At 36.6% G+C, this 22,346-nt stretch overlaps 1 protein-coding gene across 1 annotated transcript in view; it reads left to right on the top strand.

The window, feature by feature from the left end:
• The window catches only part of LOC120523789, a 126,765-nt gene that overhangs the window by 7,730 nt on the left and 96,689 nt on the right, over positions 1 to 22,346 (top strand). Inside the window, exon 3 of the mRNA XM_039745429.1 lies at positions 11,093 to 11,271. Coding sequence (XP_039601363.1) covers positions 11,093 to 11,271 — 179 coding nt within the window. The remainder of the gene's footprint in view (positions 1 to 11,092; positions 11,272 to 22,346) is intronic.

The raw sequence follows: 22,346 nt of genomic DNA, 5'->3' as shown, positions 1-22,346 counted from the left end.
CTTGATAAAATTGAAATTAATTTTACTCGTTAAGTGATATATTAGCACTTATCTCCTATGAATACAACTGGAGATATCAATTTTTTTTTTTTTTAATAGCACTGCTAGAACAGCAGTGGCTTGAGCTTAGCATAATGGAAGAAACTGCATGTGCATCTTTTGAAGTTTGACAGATTCCTGACAGTGCAAACTAGCAACAACATGTCATTTCAATTTTATTTTGTGTTTTGTTGTAATTCAGCGTGAATAATTGCAGTGATGTCATGAACATTTGCGGTAACCTTTTGATTTTTTTTTTTTTTAATTTTGAAATAAAGCTTAAGGCAAAATCAATTTTTTTCTTGATACATGCCGGCTAAGTAAATGAAGCAATGGATTATTTTGTTTGACATTACTAAGGTATAGGTATAATGTGTTTATTGCTGTATTTGTCTTGTACAATTCTTGTTAAGCATTCATATTTAAAGCAAATAGTATTTAATATTTAATATGTTACTTTTTTAAAGCATGGATGAGTGGTTTTTAAATAGGCATTATGGAATTAACAGATGTAAATTAACTATAATATATATGTTTCATACTATCAGAAAAAAATCAAACACATTCAAAAATGTTGTGCATCACTAAGTTTACCATAAGTTTCAATTATATACTTAAGTTCTTAGTGCAGAGGATGTTTATATATTGCTAACAGCTTGGTATAAAATATAAAAATCCCTCTGCTTTTACTTAAATCAGTGATTGAAACATATTAACAGAAAGCATTCTAGATACCGCTGCTTTAGACAATGAAGTAAACGCAATATTAGGGTAAACTAAAATATAAGAAAACATGGTGCCTCAATGACTCTGCCTCAGTTACAATAGAAGGAAAATGTTATTGTGAAAGAAAATTATTGATAGCAGTCCTGTTTTCAAGTAAAGTCAGTGATGTGCACTGCAAATCAACATTCAAGTTTCTGTAATAGTGAGTATAATAACATTAAATTATTATTATTACATTATTATTTTTTATAATGTAGCTGAGTTATTACTTATGGTTATTGTAGTCTTCATTAGGCTGTGCCTGTAAACTGCTGTTTTTTTTATTTTTTTCCTCATTTTAATTAGGTATTATTACTTAATAATAAAACTAAAAAGAGAAGTATCTCCATAAGGTAAATCTTCTACACACCAAAGTGATACTACATTATATAGTGTTTATATCAAAGTAATTTACCTTTTATTTTAAAACTTTTTATAGACAGTGTTTGTAGGCTTCCTAATAGTTGTGGCCTTGTCATCTCTGTGTACCGTCCATTCCTGGAATGAAAGTGCCAAAAGTAAGCTCTGTATTATATGAAAATATAACTAGAGAAGAATGATAAACAATTGGAAAATTAAAAAAAAAAATGAGGAGAGAAAACCCTAGTTGCCTCATTTGGCCTAACTACATAGCAGGGTCCTGTCTACTCAGCAGGTGGCCCATGTGGACACTATTTGCAATTCTCTACCACAAACACCACAAAATTAACCATTCAGTCACTTCCAAGACACTCTCCTGCACACACTCTCTATCTCTCTCTAATACTCAACAGGCACGGTTTTACTTCAAAATTAAGGTCTTTCCCAGTTCACCTGTCAACTCTAAGCATAGTGTGCCACTAGCACAGACCAGCCTTTAAACGCAACCCCAGAGTTACTTTCATGGTCAGGAGCACTGTCAGTGATTCCTGATTTATTTATAGGGCCAGGGACCCTTGGTGTTCCTTGCCTTGCTTTTAACATTGTTCCATTCAATGCTGATAAGTTTTCCCAGTCCTGTCCTTCTCTTTCATAATTATATTTTTGTCAGAAGACTAGATATCCTTGATATTTGCTGGGCTACATGCCTCACAGCTATACAGTATGCTGAAATTTCAAATGATCAACCATTTCTTGTTTCAAAATGCACTTCTAATGCATAAATTCACTTTATGCATAATTTTTTAATTTCTAAAGATATTATGTATTTCCACTGCTAATATGCCATATAGTATTTTGTAAACCTGGGATTTGGTGTATGTCAAGTGTTTCATGCTCAGAATAGAAAAGCAGTTTTATCACTTACTTTTCTCTTGTAATCCACCAATCCACCTGCCTCTTTTAGTATGGTAATGTGTTTTGAATGGATTACTAATCAAGCTCTTGATTTTGAAAAGCCACATTCTGAGTTTGATACTCGAGAAGCAAGGATTTCTTAAGGCACCTTCCAACTCACACCACACTTCCTACTATTAAAGTATGTAATTTATCAATGATGGCCCAGATGTGATTCCAAAATTAACTTCTCAGTAAGAAAAAGGCTAATGTGAAATAAAATGTGCACAACACATATTGGAGTCATCCTAAAACACTATAAGAAATGATATGGTGGAAGATTAGTAAAGAAAGTAAATATTCAGTGCAAACAGAAACGAGCAAAGGAAAAATATAGCGTAAATGAAGCACAAAAATATTACAGAAGCTTGACACCACAGTGGGTAATTCTGCCATATCGCAGCTGTTGCATCCTGTGTCCAGATGTTTTCCATGTGGCATTTGTATGTTCTCTCTCTGTAATATAGATACTCTGAATTACCTCACATAACGCATGCAGGTTAAGTTATTTGGTTATTCCTAACTGGCTCCTGGGGGAGTGTTTGTGGACTACTTTTGAGAATAAAATTAGATTAGACAAAATTATTGCCTCCAGTGCATATTTGAAGATACAGAAGCAATGGGTGGATAAATTCAGGTTTAATGAAGGTAACACAATAAGTACTCTAACAAATAGAAAGAGGGACCTTTGCCTTTAAGTCCAGGGGTTATAACTGAATTATATTTAAATATTTGATAATCTCTCCTTTGCAATAGGAAAAAATATAATCACCAGCATGTACATAATGTTTTGAAATTAAAAACACATGTATTTTGTTTTTTAATGAAATGTGTGGACACTGGATGTTTTGAGGAACAATAAACTACAGTATAATGATTTCTGTATAGTGTTCACTTCTGCATATTGTTTTCAATGGTTTTTCATATTCACAGGCAATATATCCATTCCAGTTAACAAGATTAAGAACATGAGGGGGTGCAAATCTCTGAGGGCAAACTTCAGCCAGTAGAGAATAAAGGGCTCTGGCCAAAATGATTACAAATAAACACTGAAAAAATGTTCCATGAGGCATATTAGGTTGTTAATCTAAACAAATGGAACATATTTTCACAAAAGAAAGGAAAGAAATCAAATAATTAGAAAGGAAGAAGTGTGAAATGATGTTGACCCATTGAGGCATGGTACAGGGATGACTTTGATAGCCTGATTACATCCTTACACATGATTACCAAACTTTATCTGACTGAATGCCTAATTCTAGTGCTGTTGTGTATGTGTTTCTCCTTCCTACTGATGATCCATATGATAGTCTGAAGACTGGTCACTCTGCTTTGATAAATGGTGTAAACTGGCAAGATCTGCCATTACCTTAAGATAAAGTAGATTTATCAAACTGCTGAAGCAAAATAAGTGTCCTTTTATAAATTTATCATTTCATTCAAAAAAGTCATTTTTTTCCTTTAAAACAAAAAAAGGATCTGACATTTAAGAAGGAATTCAGTTTTTAAGCACATTAATTATATATATACATGGTGCTTTTTTGTGTTAATATATAATCTATAAAAGCAGAAATTCCCTTTATACTTTCTAGATAAGGGACCTCATTCAGTCATTAGTATTAAGGTAAATTTTATGATGGCTTTAGTTATTTAGATCCTTTGCTGCTCTTCGACAGTAGTCTACTCTGACCTCTTTGCATTGATGCTTCATATCATCTGTAAAACCTTTCAGTGACTTTTTTGTTTTTGTTATTGAAAAATTAAAAATTGTGAATCCCTTTCAAAAGCATGTTTATGCTGCAACAAGTGAACAAGTTTTGATGTTATTTATCTATCCATTTTCAAACCCACTTACCCTGGACACAATTCAGAAATCAGGGGGCCTGCCATCCTTAGGACATACTTGTGCACTTACTAGAACAATTTAGAGTTTTCAATTACCCAGACATACAAGTCTTTGAAATACGAACATATGACTGGATCACCAGGGCAAAAAAGAGCCCAAACAGATATAGGAGTCTAGAGATATAAGTTGTGGAAGTTATAATGTACTGTGCGTTATACTGGATTTGACCTTGTGTGAAAGTGTTAAAGAAGGACATCTTAACTTGCTGTTGTCTGTCTGTGCTTCTAGTTTTTCTCTTTGTTTAACTTTCTTTCTGTATCTAAAGGTTTGGGTATAAGGGCTGTTTGCGTTAATGAAATCCTTTTCTAAGTAAATGAGGAGTGATGTGTGTATTCTTAGGCCATGAAAGTGTCTGTTTAAGCGTTTCCTTTGAACAGGAATGAAAGTAGCAAGTTATTGAACATGACGGGCATCTATGAGATAGGAGTGTGAGTTTGCACAGTAAGCTTTTGTGTTTGTTGCACCTGCATTCTATGCCCCATAGTTGATATGCATGTTATTGTAGGGTGTAATGTGCCTGACGTTCAGCATCAGTCAAGGTATTTTTACAGGGATTGTTGTGGTTCCACATGTCACTACATTCCCACGCCTCCATTCTGTTTACGCGCCAGACATTTGGCATGATTGCTTGGTCATTGCTTTTGTGTAAGCTAAAGCCTGGTCTATACATGACGCACTGGTTGCTAGGACTGCATGATTAAACTGACGTCAGACACAGTGATATGCCTACTCATACATGTCAGGTTTTTGCCACGTGCTGTGCATGGAATTTTTTCTAACTGGCAATGTGGATGTGATGCCATGTATCCTAAATGGTGAATTTTGAGTTGAAGCCTGTCATATGTACCAGAATGATGAACAAAGGGCACACAACAGGTGATCGAAGCAAAACACAGAGAAACATATAAAAATGTTTGAAGTTCATCTGCTCATCATGTACGTCACCCCACTCAAGAGAATATTATACTCGCACTTCCTTTGCTGCTTTGGCTTATTGGGCCAGCACCCATTTTCTTTTTTTCCTCTTAAAGCCAATAATAACGGGCACAGCTTTTCTTCCATAAGCTGAGTCTCATTTCCTCTGCTATGAAATTGCTAGGTAAGCAACATTGGCCAAACACTGTCTCCTACTAATTAGGAAAATATCATGGTCCCAATTGAACTGGCCAACAAAAAGTATTCATTATTCTGAAAATTGTTACTTCGGTATTCGCTATAATGGGATTTGACCTGTACTGTATGTATCTTTTGGTTCTAGTGCTTATGTACTTTTTTTTTTTTTTTGTACCTTTTATGTTCCATGTTATTCATGGAGTAAGTTAATTTTTTTTATGGACAGAAAAGTTATATCTGCTCTATCTAAACTCTACCTATGCTAACTCTTGGCAAGCACATAAGCACTGCATAACTGACTCTCTAACAGGTCAGGTCAGGTCAGGTTGAAGAGCATGCACTAGTACAGCGCATTGCCGCACCCACCACACAATGAAACCGTGCAAGACCCCGGTTGGCAACTCCCCACGCTGACACACGGTCCAGTCCCACTCCCCGGAAATGACCATCTATCTGCTGTAGCCAGGTGTTAAATGGCCCTTGGTCTGCTCCAGCCATTTAATTCCTTTAACAATGACGATCCTGTGAATCCGGTCACCCTTGGGGAGTCATGCCAGATTGCTGTAGTGCTGCAACTGACGCTGCCTTACAATGCAGGTAATGTGCCTCATTTGTGATTCTGTGAGCAACTGCTCATTTGACGCAAAATCAAACCAGCGATACCCAAGGATTCTCTGAAGAGAGACAGTACCAAACGAGTCCAGCAACAATATAGCAAAGCAGCAGCAGGACTTTAAAGACTTTACCCTTTGTGCAAAGGTATCGGGAGCACCACACACACTCACCTACCAGAGACTGGAGCTGTCTGGTTTTATGCCTAAGAAGTCTACCATCGATTGCAGCCTGGCACTGAGGGTTTTCATGGAGCGCAAACGCGAATATAACGCGAGTTTCTTTGTAGCCTTTCCTGATTTTCATAAAGTGATCGACTCAGTTAAGTTACTGAATATCATGGCCAGTCTGTACACTGTTATTGTGAGTGCTGTACAGAGTGGAGGTAGAACCTCTGTGTTTTTCCCAGTTGATTTTGTGGGTTTGTCAGGGGTGTGTTCTTATTTCTGCTCTGTTCAATGTTTACATGAACAGGGTGTTGGGCAAGGTCATGGGGTCCAGCGGCTGTGGGGCATCTATTGGTGAAGATAGCTTCACTGATCTTGACTTTGCCGACGATGCTGTGATCTTCACAGAGTCAATGGAGGCTTTGATCGGGGCTCTTGAGAAACTGAGCGAGGAGTCTAATCGTCTTCAAGATCAATCAAGATCCACACTTTTTAATGACCTCATCGATACAGCCATGAGCAGTGAGTCTGTCTGTGGAGAGAATGTCGACCTTGTTGAGAGGTTTACTTACCTTGGCAGGAACATTCATGTCTCTGGTGACTCTTCTTGTGAAGTCGGTAGACAGCTTGGGAATGCATGGGGGTCATGAGATCACAGGAGATACTGTAGGTGTTTGGCACCCCGTGCACAACGATGAAGGTCCAAGTCTTTAGTGTCCTGGTGGTTCCTGTTTTGCTATGTGGTTGTGAGACATAGACACTATCCAGTGACCTGGACTCCTTCGGTATTCTGTCTCTTCGGAGAATCCTTGGATACCACTGGCTTGACTTTGTGTCGAACAAGCAGTTGCTCACACAGTCCCAAATAAAGCACATTACCTGCATTGTGAGGGAGCATCAGCTACAGCAGCATGGCTATTTGGTGCAATTCCCTGAGGATGATCTGGCTTAAAGGATCCTTAAGTGCCTGGAACAGGCCAACGGGACAACCACATAACACTTGGCTGTGGTAGATAGGTGGTCATTTCTGAGGGACTGGACTGTGTGTCTGCATGGGGGGTTGCCAACCAGGATCCTGACCTGTTTCATCATGTGGTGAGTGCGGCAACGTACTGTACCAGTACATACTCCTCGACCTGACCTGACCTGACCTGACCTGATGGTTGAAAAAAGTTTTCAAATCTTTTCATTTGATATTGTTTTGTTTGACTTCCCAGGACATGATATATTTGTAGAAGGCTAAAAGTGAAATGATTTGAATTTAAATTTCATATGAAAGGCAAATTTTTGGTATTTTTTTATTTCAAATAATTATCCAAATTAAAGCTATAAGAGCTTTGCAGCTTGTTGGTAATCAAGTATGTTTAACAGGTCAGGTCATTTAATCCACTTTCATTATTAGCTGATGGCTGTATTAAATGTATTTCATCATAAATATAAATTTATAATGGGATTAAAACAGCTTTGGTCATTTAGTGTTCACCTCTGTAGGAGTCTCTCAATACATACTTCAAAAGCCAGATAATACTTTACTCTGTAACAAAAGAGGAAGCAGCATGTAAAGAGAAAATGGTCATTCTCTTCCTTCTGTAAATACATAGTATTTGGTACTTGAAAATCATAAGAAAGTAATAATAACAATCTTACATTTATTGAGCAGCGCCTTTCACAAACCCAAGATCGCTTTACATATAGAGTAAAAAAAAAAAAAAACAATTGCACAGATGACACAAGTTTGTAGAAACTTGAGCTGCTGTGACATATTAAGGCTCTCTCGCTCCCTTGAACCCCCAGACACCAGATAAAAAGTCCAATAATTATTTATTATAATAATAAAGTGCACTAAGCACGCTCCTCTCCACAATTCTCATCTAAATCAAACCAATGATCAAATAAACAAGAAATGAATATGGCTAGATCTATCAAGCAAAATTTTAATAAATTAAGGTACAGTTAAAAATACTGTAATACATTATGATAAAGATAGGCAGCAGATGATTTTATGATGATCAACATTTCACTGGAGCACCCTGTGATGATAGAGAGTATGAAGAAGGTCTCAGCACTGCCATCACTTAGTGGTGCTTGCAGTATTATATAAACAGTCATTTTTTGTTCCCAAATGGCAAAGTTTTCTTTATGCTTGGTAGATGTCACTGTGCAGTATTCCTGGAATTAATACAGTTTGAGTGGGAGTTATGAAGATGAACTTCATACTGCTTTATGATTCTTCCGTTAAATTGCAAAATAGTATTGGACATGTTGTGTTTATAATGCATAGGGCCTGCTCATGATGGGAATAGGCGAGTACCCACAGTTGGGGACATGGTTCTGGAATGGGCAAGATGTATGGATGTGCACTTCGAAAGTACCCATTTGGACCATATCTGGTTGTCTTTTTAAAGCAGGAATCCAGTCATTCCTGCCTGAAGTGGTGCCTCAGACAGGCAGATTAGAGGGAAGAATGGCAGTCTGTCACTTTTAAAGCATACGAATGAGTGATATTAATATATGTATCCAGTGGAGACCTGGCAAGTGGCTGTGTCCAAAATGTGTATGTTTGTAACACCTAGGGCCCATGCTGAGCATCATGGTGTTCATCTACAGTTGTCATTTTTATTTCGTATTTCTGGACGGGACATTGACCAACGTTACTTATTTCAGTGTTGTGTTTATTTTTATGTCCCTTAACAAGTTAAATTTATATGATCTTGTTTGACATTCCTGTTGTTGGTAATTTCCAGTAGAAGGTTGGGGGTGGGATGTTAAAGGGGAAAATAAAGTTCTTCAAAAAGGTTTTTTTCCTGTTACTGAGAGAACACAATAAGAAATTAACACTTTTTTTTTACAGTCATTAAAAATTAGTTATTCACTTCTCAATCATCAGTGTGTCTTCAATCAATTTTATAGTCCGGGAAATCATCCAGCTGCTTCTCACACAGTTTCTGAATACTGTAAAATGTAAAATGTGTTTTTCCAGAAACACAGCATTTACCCAGTTGCTGTTAGTGCAACTCAACTTGTTTTAGAGATTGTCTTTCAGCACCCCTAGCTGGGACATTTACCAGACCTCTTCTCGACTGAGCATGTATGGGAGTGGATTGGATGGACTACTTCCTGTACTCTGCCACCAGTGACTAACCTCATCCACTTCCACCTAGAAGTTGAAAGGGTATGAAATGACGTTCCACAGGAGGGCAACTTCATCAACTGTAGGATTGTTTGCATGTTGGAGTTCAGACCTCTATTGCAGCACAGGGAGGTTACACACAGTCTTAATGTTAGTGTGCTTTAACACAACATACTCTATGTACAAAATAAATAGCTTACCCTTTAGACTGATCTTGTGTTTGTGATCATGTTCTTAATACTAAGATGATTCTCCTAACCAGATTTAAGTTCTGTGGTATGATGCTTACAGGGTGCTGAATAATGAGGATCTCATAACATACATTTGACAGTCGAAAACTCCTAGGCTAAGCAACCAACACATTGCATTAGCAATTACCATGATCTGACATCACAAACCCTATAAAATGTGTGGTGTGGAATATTCATATTCAGCTATTACAGTTGATTCTTTTGCTGTTTCAAGAATTAATTGCACTTGATCCTACACTCTTTAATCTATTTAATGTGATATATACCTTGAAAACAACCTAATGCCTGGAGGCATTTTTATCTGTGAGATAGAAATAGTCTTTGATAGAGTTAAATTAAATTACTGATTTATCATTTTGAACTGGTATGGGTTTAAAACAAAAGTCATAGCCTGCATTAAATATCAGTTTTAAAATATAGACTTTTGTTCTAAATTGTAGTACAAGGCAAGGATTTCATCAATTCTTTTTGCTAATGGCAGAGAATCCCTCCTTTGCTCCTCTGTTTTTCTACAGCCAATGAACTGGGCTCACTATCTCTACTCATTAGCAAATTTAGAGGTGAAAGTAGGACAAAGGGCGGCACGGTGGTGCAGTGGGTAGCGCTGTTGCCTCGTAGTTAGGAGACCCGGGTTCGCTTCCCAGGTCTTCCCTGTGTGGAGTTTGCATGTTCTCCCCGTGTTTGCGTGGGTTTCCTCCCACAGTCCAAAGACATGCAGGTTAGGTGCATTGGCGATTCTGAATTGTCCCTAGTGTGCGCTTGGTGTGTGAGTATGTGTTCCGTGCGGTGGGATGGCGCCCTGCCGGGGGTTTGTTTCCTGCCTTGTGCCCTGTGTTGGCTGGGATTGGTTCCAGCAGACCCTTGTGACCCTGTAGTTAGGATATAGCGGGTTGATGATGGATGGAGGGACAAAAGGTGCTACAGTCTGAAACTAATCCAGACTCCCTGTTCATTGTCTGTTAAAGCTATGTATGTTGTTTGCAAAGACAAAATTTTCTCCATAAATGTGCATGCTCAGCAATCTAGTAGCTACATCATACAAATTCACATATTTAGAATTCAACATTATGAAAAATTTGAAACATCTGTTGACACTAAATCATACTTCTCTTATAGAGAATTTAAAGACTGATGCACTTAACTACACCAAAATATATAGGTCACTGACAGAAACAATGAATATTAACATAGCTATGTCTTTTTTGAGACTTTAGGTGAAGGTACAGAATATTTTTAAATAGCCTTCATTTGCAATAAAAATCCATGTTCTTTGATAAAATTGTTAACTTCGGTGATCTGAGGTTGCTGGTTAAGGTTTGGTGCTGAGTCTTACTTTGAATATTTTTGCTTCTTTAATATCTGCCATGTTATCCACAAACTGTTGCATCTAAACATAAGAATTTACAATAAAGATGTTACTATTGAAGCACAATTCAATTGGCTTTTTCACATTTATATTGCTCAAGTGTTCTTCAGTTTCTTCAGAGAACGTCCTGAATTGCAATGTTTCCACATTACCCATAATGTACTGTATATTCCTGAAAATTCTTTTTAGGTGGTTATCTGAATTGTACACTCAATGATATACAGAATACATTTTAGAAGCATACTACACAATTTCATAATTAATTGATTAGTTAAGCACTTTTTTTGATTATTCCTGTATGGTCTGCCCATTCATTGTACTAATTTGTGCACCCTTTTCTAAGGAATATTGGTCTAAGAACTCTCATTGAACAATTTAACAGCAATCAATGTTAGTTTTAATGCTGTTTTTAAATCCTAATTTTTGCAGCTCCAGATGGATTCTCAAAGACCATCTTCTCAAAATTACTCCGAGCAGCTCAACGTTATTTGGGAGATCCTACCCCAGCCACTGAATCCCGACAAAAAAAGATGACAACTCCACACAGAGGTTTTCTTGTCCGAAACTACTCAAGACGACGTTCTTCTACATCTTCTAGTAAAGGGCAGGTATGATGATATCTATAAAACTGAAAAAAGATGAGTTTTTTTAACTGTACTCCAATTATCCTAGAATCAGTAGGTGTGTTCCCAGTATCACCCAGTACTACTAAGACAATGTCCATCTTCACAATGACCCTGAACTGGAAAAAGCAGTTAAACAAAAATAATGGGTGGACAGTTTTAAATGAGCAGTTTTGGCAAAACTGCATACCAATACTAAAGAGGTAGTTAGAGTAACTTCTTTGTCAAAGGTTGGGTTTATTTAAGGCTCTGTTGGCCTGTATTTTGTTTTCTTTACATGTTGATTTGTTTTAAAGGAGCTCTAATCCAAGTCAAAGTTACACTGAGGCAGATAAAAACTGAGGGGCCCTGCTGTTCTTTTCATTGTGCTGTAATTAAAGTTAAGAATAAAAAATTTTTAGTATGATTCACATTTCTGAATTTAAATCACTTTTGGTCTATCAGCCCCAAAGCAATTTTTATATAGTGAAGATACAGTTAGGTCCATAAATATTTGGACAGAGACAACTTTTTTCTAATTTTGGTTCTGTACATTACCACAATGAATTTTAAATGAAACAACTCAGATGCAGTTGAAGTGCAGACTTTCAGCTTTAATTCAGTGGGGTGAACAAAACGATTGCATAAAAATGTGAGGCAACTAAAGCATTTTTTAACACAATCCCTTCATTTCAGGGGCTCAAAAGTAATTGGACAATTGACTCAAAGGCTATTTCATGGGCAGGTGTGAGCAAGTCCATCATTTTGTCATTATCAATTAAGCAGATAAAAGGCCTGGAGTTGATTTGCGGTGTGGTGCTTGCATGTGGAAGATTTTGCTGTGAACAGACAACATGCGGTCAAAGGAGCTCTCCATGCAGGTGAAAGAAGCCATCCTTAAGCTGTGAAAACAGAATAAACCCACACGAGAAATTGCTACAATATTACGAGTGGCAAAATCTACAGTTTGGTACATCCTGAGAAAGAAAGCAAGCACTGGTGAACTCAGCAACGTAAAAGACCTGGGCGTCCACGGAAGACAACAGTGGTGGATGATCGCAGAATCATTTCTATGGTGAAGAGAAACCCCTTCACAACAGCCAACCAAGTGAACAACACTCTCCAGGGGGTAGGAGTATCGATATCCAGGTCTACCATAAAGAGAAGACTGCATGAAAGTAAATACAGAGGGGGCACTGCAAGGGGTAAGCCACTCATAAGCCTCAAGAATAGAAAGGCTAAATTGGACCTTACTAAAGAACATCTAAAAAAAGCCAGCACAGTTCTGGAAAAAACATTCTTTGGACAGATTAACCAAGATCAACCTCTACCAGACTGATGGCAAGAAAAAAGTACGGAGAAGGCGTGGAACAGCTCATTATCCAAAGCATACCACATCATCCATAAAACACGGTGGAGGCAGTGTGATGGCTTGGGTGTGCATGGCTGCCAGTGGCACTGGGACACTAGTGTTTATTGATGATGTGACACAGGACAGAAGTAGCCGAATGAATTCTGAGGTGTTCAGAGACGTACTGTCTGCTCAAATCCAGCAAAATGCAGTCAAATTGATTGGGCGGCGTTTCATGATACAGATGGACAATGACCCAAAACATACAGCCAAAGCAACCCAGGAGTTTATTAAAGCAAAGAAGTGGAAAATTCTTGAATGGCCAAGTCAGTCACCTGATCTTAACCCAATTGAGCATGCATTTTACTTGTTGAAGACTAAACTTCAGACAGAAAGGCCCACAAACAAACAGCAACTGAATGCCACTGCAGTAAAGGCCTGGCAGAGCATTAAAATTGAGGAAACCCAGCATCTGGTGATGTCCACGAGTTCAAGAACAAAGGGTTTTCAACCAAGTATTAGAAATGAACATTTAATTTCCACAGTCCATTTAAAATAAAATTTTGTTTCCCAGGTGTTTTATTTGGTCCATTGGAAGGGGTTCAGATTTGAAAACTGATTCTGGGTTTTATACCAAGCTATTCATGTCCCTCTGACCAGTGTAGCTTGTGGCTTGGTTTGGGTTATGTTATAAATTTGAGTGTATAGTATACATAATTTACTGTTCTATGGTTTTTGGTGTTTATGTAATTTTTTCCCATTCTTTAAAAATTGAATTGCTTTCTAACACAGCACCACCAATTTCATCTGTTTGAAATTTCTGCTAGTCCAACACTTTTTGTGAGAATTACTGCAATGATGTCTGTATTGCATGCCACTGACCATTAACTCTGCACCCTTCTAGTAATTCATATTTATACAGATCAGGGATACCAAAGAAACCGGACACACCAGTGAGATCTTACATAAACACTGTTACAGTGTTGTAGAAACCCTTTTTCTAGGATATGGGTTTTTCAGACAGACTGTCTTTGTCATGTATCCACTGTTGAAAAATCCTATTTTAAATGTCATAATACAGTCTAATTGAAATAGCCTAGGTAAACAAAATACTTATTCAAGGAACTGTATATATTATACAGTATATGTGTGTAATAATATATTATTATATATACATTATATCTCCCACGTTCATAAAGACAATAACAGATTTTGTTTTTGATAACCATGCTGTTCTGCACCATCCAAGTATCCTGACAACATTAGCCATTATTGTAACAGTTGGTGTAAGTGAGGCCTTTGTTAAAAACAGTAGTCTGTTTCAGGGACCCTAACTGTACATATGAACACATGCCAGACTTATGTTAATATGGCCATTTTGGAGTCACCAAAGAACCTAAAAGAGGTGTGCTAGCCCCCTGAAGAAAATCAAAATAAACTCCAATTAGAATGTACCGCAACACAAAATCATACTGAGCTCCAGACAATGTGAGGTGTTTGTCCATTTAGCTACTGTGCTTTCTAGATTTTTTTAATTTAATTTACACAAAAATATGTTAAAAAAAACAAAAACAAAATCTGTATCTAAATTCTGTCCTGGGAACTCTATGTGTGGAGTTTTGATACTGAAGCATTTAAGGGCTGGATAAATCAAAGTCTGGACTACTAGATCTTAATTCCAGAGAACCAAACTACAGACTCACAAAGCCTGGCTGACTACCAGATGTTTTGGATCTTTGGTCCATGCAACATTTTCCTATTTAAAATCAAATTGATTAAAGCAAAATACCAAATTCTTCAAGTATGAGCTTAACTTCCGCGTAACTTTTAAAGTCAGCTGCTTATAGCACACCAGACTGTCTTATTTATACTTACTGCGTAAAGCCTGCACGCATACCACAATGTAAACCACGCATACAAAATGTCAGTGACCAAAACACATTTATACTTGTGGAAGCCCATTCTACTGCTTTGTTGATATTCTCCTAATCAGAAGGTGACAGTATTTGGTCATTGTTGCATACTTAACAATTTCACAGCCGAAGTAAAATTCGTATGATCAAAGAACAAAGAAGTGTTGTGCTGGTTATTGGAGGCTTTAGGAATAAAAGAAATAAGGAAGTTGTATTCAGCACTTCATTCATCATTCTGGCACCCATGTAACCAAACTCTCCTTGAAAATCACCATCATGTGCAAAGCAGCTGCGTCTGATGTCATTTTTGCCATGCGGCTTTCACGTCAAGTACTAACCAGACTTATCATGCATACACCTTCTAGTGAGTAATATAGTGAAACTGTGCAGCAAGTCTGTAAAGCAAGCAAGAGAAAAAATAAGGTTAACTGTAATGCAACTAGACTTGATTTTTTTTTTTTTTTTAAGAAGAATTAAGTGGATATGACTGGCAAGCTTTGTTGGTCTGTGTCCTGTTCTCATCTAAATTCTTCTAATGTTCTAACTGAGGTAAGGAGGCCAAAAGTTAATTCTCCTACTAACCACATTATAAAGAAGGTAACGCCAACTTTAAGGGTTAGGACAAGGCGGACTGTTTCACTGCTGCTTCAATACCAGATACAAGTGAAGAGAAATCATAATTTCAACCAGCATTATGACAGCAATAAATAACTATACTAGTCAGACTGTAAGATTTAGAAAATGCTGATGTAGTGTGGAGTCATTTCATGAAATGTACATCTTGGGGGAAAAAATAATGTTCTGTACACTGATGCAGGCGGTAACTCTTTTCAACTGACAAGTTACTACAGCTGTGATAATGACCTAAAATATTTAGCTGCTTGATTATCACATGTGATGGCTTGAATGTTCATATAGTGTTCCTGTCACAGATATTTAGTGTTTTAGTCTTAGAAGTTGGACATTAACCTTTCAAAATCAGAGGGCCTTATCTCTCTATTATAAAAAAAAAAAAAAAAAAAGTCCAGCAACAAGCAAAACAACTCAGCTTGCCAGCAGCCAAAAGACAGCAGATGATCTGACGGCATCTCCTTAGCATGCGTTCAGCCCCACCCCAACCCCCCTCCCTCTCCCTTCACAGCGCAAGCAGTGTTATACGTCCTGCGAGAGAGATTTAACCACGCCCTGGTCCGGAAATAAGGGACAAGTATTGTTTTACAATGTCACGCGAGACAAGGCAGTGAGACAACATTTAAAACAAGTCCACGGACATCTAACCTAGCAGTTGTTGGATTGCTTTTGGCAGACACACTTCATGTACTCCCAGCTCTTAAAATAACAACAAGCGACAAGCAAAACACGCAGCTCGCCAGCAGCAAAAAGCCAGCAGATGATCTGACTGCTTCTTCTTAGTGTGTTTTCAGCCATCCTAACCCCTCTACCCCTTTCACAATGTGAGTGGCAGAGACAAAGTAGCAAAAGGACAGCTGCTGGACAGACTTTGAAATGATCATGCAGCAAGACAAGCAGAACAGGCAGCTCGCCAGCAGCAGAAGGACAGCAGATGATCCAACGGCATCTCCTTAGCGTGCATTCAGCCGCACCCCCTTCACGATGCAAGCAGCGTTATACATCCTGTGAGAAAGAGACGTAACCATGCCCGGGGCCGTAAATAAAGGACAAGTATTGTTTTTACATAAGTTTTAAAGTAAAAGTGAAAATAATGCATATGTAACAATTCCCATGAAAATAACAGTCTCTTTAAATTATGTATCCAGTAAACCAAACCTGGGGGTGGGCGAGCGAAGTGAGCAGGGGGCAGAGCCCCCTAGTTTTGTTATAAATAAATCTTGCCTTATAAAGTCACAGAAAAAGCATGAAAGGAATATCATACAAAATAACCAATACGTATTTTGGGCTCCTAAGAGACAAGAACACCTTCCTCTCTGGTATACTGTAGGTTGTGAAAATGCTCCTTTGCATTAGCTTAAAAACTGTAAAAGTGAAAATAATGCATATGTAACAATGCATAATGAATATGTAACAATTCCCATGAAAATAACAGTCTCTTTAAATTATGTATCCAGTAAACCAAACCTGGGGGTGGGCGAGCGAAGCGAGCAGGGGGCAGAGCCCCCTAGTTTTGTTATAAATAAATCTTGCCTTATAAAGTCACAGAAAAAGCATGAAAGGAATATCATATGAAATAACCAATACGTATTTTGGGCTCCTAAGAGACAAGAACACCTTCCTCTCTGGTATACTGTAGGTTGTGAAAATGCTCCTTTCCATTAGCTTAAAAACTGCAGAGTATAAACATGCTTTTTGAGGCCTAAACGTCATCTTTACTAACATGAAGACGCGTTTAATGGTGCAAGCATGACATAGTTTAGTACAGCTGTATACATAGACCACTGGATGTAGTCAACTAAAGGTGCATGACTCTGTAAAGGATATGTTGTACTTCAGTATAACTTAAGGTCAAATAGATGATATTTTTGACAGAGAAACTAATTGGTGGGATCTAAATTAGGTGTTAAAACAAAATTTGAGAATGCAATATTAATGCGGTATTTCAGTTAATTTTTGGTAATGTGTACATTGGAAAAACATTTTGCATCAACATGACTTAATTTTTTGAAATATTCTCTTCCAAGATGAGGAGCATGTTTATATTGTGATAGAAGAGTGCTATGAACTGATATATAACAAAACTTTACAAACAAGCATTGTTGTAAAAAGTTACAGGTAACCCTCCACCCTGTATATAAAGTGGACTGGAAGAAAATATAAATGCACTATTAGGCTGACAAACATTGCTAACCCAGCAGACTACCAAATGCATTTAGGATTTGTCCACACATGCATTTGAATTTATATTTATTAAATTAATCATTTGGTGATTATAAACTTATTTACTTTTCAAAATTGTAGAATGTTACTTTGCAGAAAGAGATTTAGACATTTGTAATATGTGCAGGATTTTCCTAAAAAAAGCAATAATAATTGTTCAGACAGAGGACCTTTTCATTTCTCATACTGTTGTGGGAGAGAAGTTCAAGCGTGATTGATTAAAATAATTAACATTTTGTAATATACTTACCTTGTAAATTTATAAAAGTAAAAAGACATTATAAAAAATAAGCATTTTTAAGTGCTTTCTCTGGATGCTTTACATTGAAACAAGAAGCAATTATTTTCTGATTTTCCTTCGTGCTTGAAGAAGGTGCTGTTTTAGACCCAAGATTGTTAAGATACCATTGAAATGCTGGCAGCACACCAACAAAAGAACAAGCACTTAAAAAATGTTAATCTTGATAGAGTGATTTGTAAATAATACACATTATAATGCACTTTCACCATCAAGTACCAAATCCCGATAGACTTTATAATCTCTATTCAGACCATGGAATGAACCCATGCTAAATTATTATGTGAATTATTAACTAAAGGAGTTTTCTTTATCAGATTACCTATTGCATTTGGCAGCATACTAATTAAAATTGTTAAAATTCCAATGGTCTAAATCCAAAGCTTACCTTTTATTGTTACCATTTTACAATAGAATGTGCATATTTTTATAACAAAAGGAGATATAAAGTGCAGGGAAAACCCAGATGTGGGTTGGTTTATTTATGTACAGTATTTTTACTAGTTTATGACTGTTACCTGGAACTAAATAAATTTTTGTATTTATTTTACTGGCCTTAATTTATCCAAATCCATAGGAATAATAGTAAGGTAACAGTTCTTCCAAAACTGACTGTACATACTGTACCATTTTATAGAGAGAGAAAATATAATTGGATCAGATAAAAGCAAACCATAGAATATAAAAGGCCTGTCTTGTATTTGGTGTGGAGAAGTGGGTGTGTTGCTCATAAATCCCTGATGAGCTACTACCATAGTTTAAAAAAATACATTTTTATAACTTTAATAACATTTCCTAATCAGGACGCCTCTGTCATATATACTTTTGCTGATACTGAATATATAGTAGTCTTTAGAGCAAACCAAACATCCTAGTATGTGTCCACAGTTTAATTTTTTCTTTTTCACCAACCCCCATTGCCTTTCCTTCCAAGACATGCTGAGCACCTCCTTTGTCCTAAGGAACCTTTTGCAAAAAGATATTTTAAACAAATTTAAAGAAACTTAAACATATACTTAAAGCTTAAAATGCAGGTTGCATGTTCAACACATTTTGCTGATTCGGTGCAGTGATTATTGTAAGTTAAAATGTTTCAAGATTCACGTAAAAACAGCATTCTTGACATTAACATCCCTAAAAAGAGTTTTATTACAGCTATTCAACAAGGCATATTCTTGCTTAAAACCAGTACTGAATTTCTGAATTTTGTGTCCTGGGGTGCTGCTGTGCCTGCTGTGCTTTATACAAACTACTTTCTTAAACAGAAGCCAAATTCTGCCTTTAATAGAATTCTTTTTCTCGGAAGTTTGATGAATTATTCTTTCAGGCTACAGGGTCATATATACACCACAAGATTTGATTAACTTCTCTAACACATTTGTGAATGTATTTAATTTGAATATTGCTTTTTGTGGAAGAGTCATTTTCCGCGTCGTCCTTCATGCTTTAATGTTAATTTTAAATGTCTTGCTTCTAATCATTTCTCCTCTTGGTAGTTTAGTGGAATCATAATAGGTCATAACGCATTATCTAGCCCATTTTTTCTCATTAAAAATGTATTCTATAAAACAATATTTTCATTGAAAATTACAAAATATTCATCATGGTTGTTATGGATATATCTTTAATTTTAATGATAGACTGTAATATATTAATTTTCTAGTAACTATTCTCTCATCAGGCTCCTCTCAAAAATCAATTAATTTTTGAGCTAGTGAATCCAATTGTAAGTAATTGTGAGCTAGGGCCTGTTGTGGTTGCAAAGTGTACAAAAAAGAAGAAGCTGCTCTAGATGAACACTTTCCACTGCAGAGTACTTACTGTATATACATAGACAAGAAGACTGTTTTGAAAATGAATGTTAAACTAATAAGTCTTTTTAGGCAATGACCGAAGGACAAGATCTTTGAAAGAAGCCTACATAGTAAAAGTGCACAGTGTACTTGAACTACTGAAAGTAATCTAGAAACAGTTTTAAAAGCCACGTTTAATGAATTGAGAAATGACAAGGATTTAAAACAAAAAAGTGAAGTAGCTTTAATAAACTATAAGTAACAATTTCATTATAGAAAATGTTTTAAATGTTATTGTGAAACAAAGTAATAAGAATCATCAAAACATTTTTAGGTTTCATGGTTTAATCTTAGTCTTTTACTTTTGCACTTTTTTTTACTTTGCACTTTTCAAAGTAGCGAGAAGTCAAGCAAAATGACACCTTTTATTGGCTAACTAAAAATATTACATTATGCAAGCTTTCGAGACAACTCGGGCCCCTTCTTTAGGCAACTGTTCAAAGAAACAAACATGCCAAACTGCCTCTGTGTTATGATTTCGTTTTAAGTTTTTTTTTTATTATTATTATATTGTAATTATATTCTGGACTGTTTTCAAGCATGCAGAACTTTGACAATCATTTTACCCCGTATTAATTATTTGGAGGAATTGAAATATTTTTTTATTATTTAGTTTTTCTACAATTGCCACCATTTTGTGGGTTTGTTGCTGTGATGCAGAGAGCAGTTGCTGGTGGGCTTGGTTATTCTTAGGTGTACCATGAGGTTATGACCTCATTACCAAATTAGTATAAAGTTCATAGCTTAATTCTTCCTGGTTTTCTGAGTTTGCAGATTAAAAATCCAGTCTTTGAGAGTGTATGTTCTGCTAGTATTTCACTGGCATTACAAGTAGTGCTTTGAATTAGACCTAGATTTTGATTTATGAGTTTTGTATTTGGCTTGTTGACAGTGTAGACTGACTTTTGTTAATGAACTAGGCTTTTAACTAACATTTCATCTCCTAATCCATGAAAATCTTCCACTTTCTCCTATCTCTGTTGTACACTATGTCCTGTTTGAATTATAATGCCATGCTATACTTTTTGTTATTATAGGTTATTTAACTAGCTGACTTTACATGGGCTGAGATATTTGTTTTGTAATGGTGAATCAAAATATGCTTAATATACTTAGACTGTTTAAATTGCCAAATAAACAATTACATTAAAATAATGTTCTCAAACCTGTCTGTTCCATTTTTATGTCAAGGAGTGGGGCAGGTGCAATTTGCGCAAACACCCACACTTACACTCCCCTAGGTGATAAATTAAAATTGGTAATTAATCTAACCTGCATGTCTTTGGATATATGGATGGAAAAAGGCAATCAGACGTGGGAAAAACATGAACACTGCATATGAATGACAATGAGGCATGTGATTTGAACACTGGATACATGAAGTGGTAGCAATACTCACTGCCATTCATTTCATTAGGATGTATTCTAAAAAGATATATTTTTAGTCATATAGAATCTCATGGTTTTGTAATGTATTTCATAAAGCTGAAAACTCTCTGTGTATGAGTGTGTGTTTGTGTGTGTATAAAAAGGTGTGTGTATATATAGATATATATAGATATATATATAGATATAGATATATATAGATATAGATATATATAGATATAGATATAGATATAGATATAGATATAGATAGATATATATATAGATATAGATAGATAGAGATATAGAGATATATATAGATATATATACAGTGGTGTGAAAAACTATTTGCCCCCTTCCTGATTTCTTATTCTTTTGCATGTTTGTCACACAAAATGTTTCTGATCATCAAACACATTTAACCATTAGTCAAATATAACACAAGTAAACACAAAATGCAGTTTTAAATGATGGTTTTATTATTTAGGAGAAAAAATCCAAACCTACATGGCCCTGTGTGAAAAAGTAATTGCCCCATTGTTAAAAATAACCTAACTGTGGTGTATCACACCTGAGTTCAATTTCCGTAGCCACCCCCAGGCCTGATTACTGCCACAGCTGTTTCAATCAAGAAATCACTTAAATAGGAGCTGCCTGACACAGAGAAGTAGACCAAAAGCACCTCAAAAGCTAGACATCATGCCAAGATCCAAAGAAATTCAGGAACAAATGAGAACAGAAGTAATTGAGATCTATCAGTCTGGTAAAGGTTATAAAGCCATTTCTAAAGCTTTTGGACGCCAGCGAACCACAGTGAGAGCCATTATCCACAAATGGCAAAAACATGGAACAGTGGTGAACCTTCCCAGGAGTGGCCGGCCGACCAAAATTACCCCAAGAGCGTAGAGACGACTCATCCGAGAGGTCACAAAAGACCCCAGGACAACGTCTAAAGAACTGCAGGCCTCACTTGCCTCAATTAAGGTCAGTGTTCACGACTCCACCATAAGAAAGAGACTGGGCAAAAACGGCCTGCATGGCAGATTTCCAAGACGCAAATCACTGTTAAGCAAAAAGAACATTAGGGCTCGTCTCAGTTTTGCTAAGAAACATCTCAATGATTGTCAAGACTTTTGGAAAAATACCTTGCGGACTGATGAGACAAAAGTTGAACTTTTTGGAAGGCAAATGTCCCGTTACATCTGGCGTAAAAGGAACACAGCATTTCAGAAAAAGAACATCATACCAACAGTAAAATATGGTGGTGGTAGTGTGATGGTCTGGGGTTGTTTTGCTGCTTCAGGACCTGGAAGGCTTGCTGTGATAGATGGAACCCTGAATTCTACTGTCTACCAAAAATCCTGAAGGAGAATGTCCGCCATCTGTTCGTCAACTCAAACTGAAGCGATCTTGGGTGCTGCAACAGGACAATGACCCAAAACACACCAGCA

This window comes from Polypterus senegalus, chromosome 1, assembly GCF_016835505.1.
Source record: "Polypterus senegalus isolate Bchr_013 chromosome 1, ASM1683550v1, whole genome shotgun sequence".
NCBI lineage: Eukaryota > Metazoa > Chordata > Cladistia > Polypteriformes > Polypteridae > Polypterus > Polypterus senegalus.
Note: the sequence above shows the minus strand (reverse complement) of the source record. Positions and strands in the feature narration are given on the sequence as shown.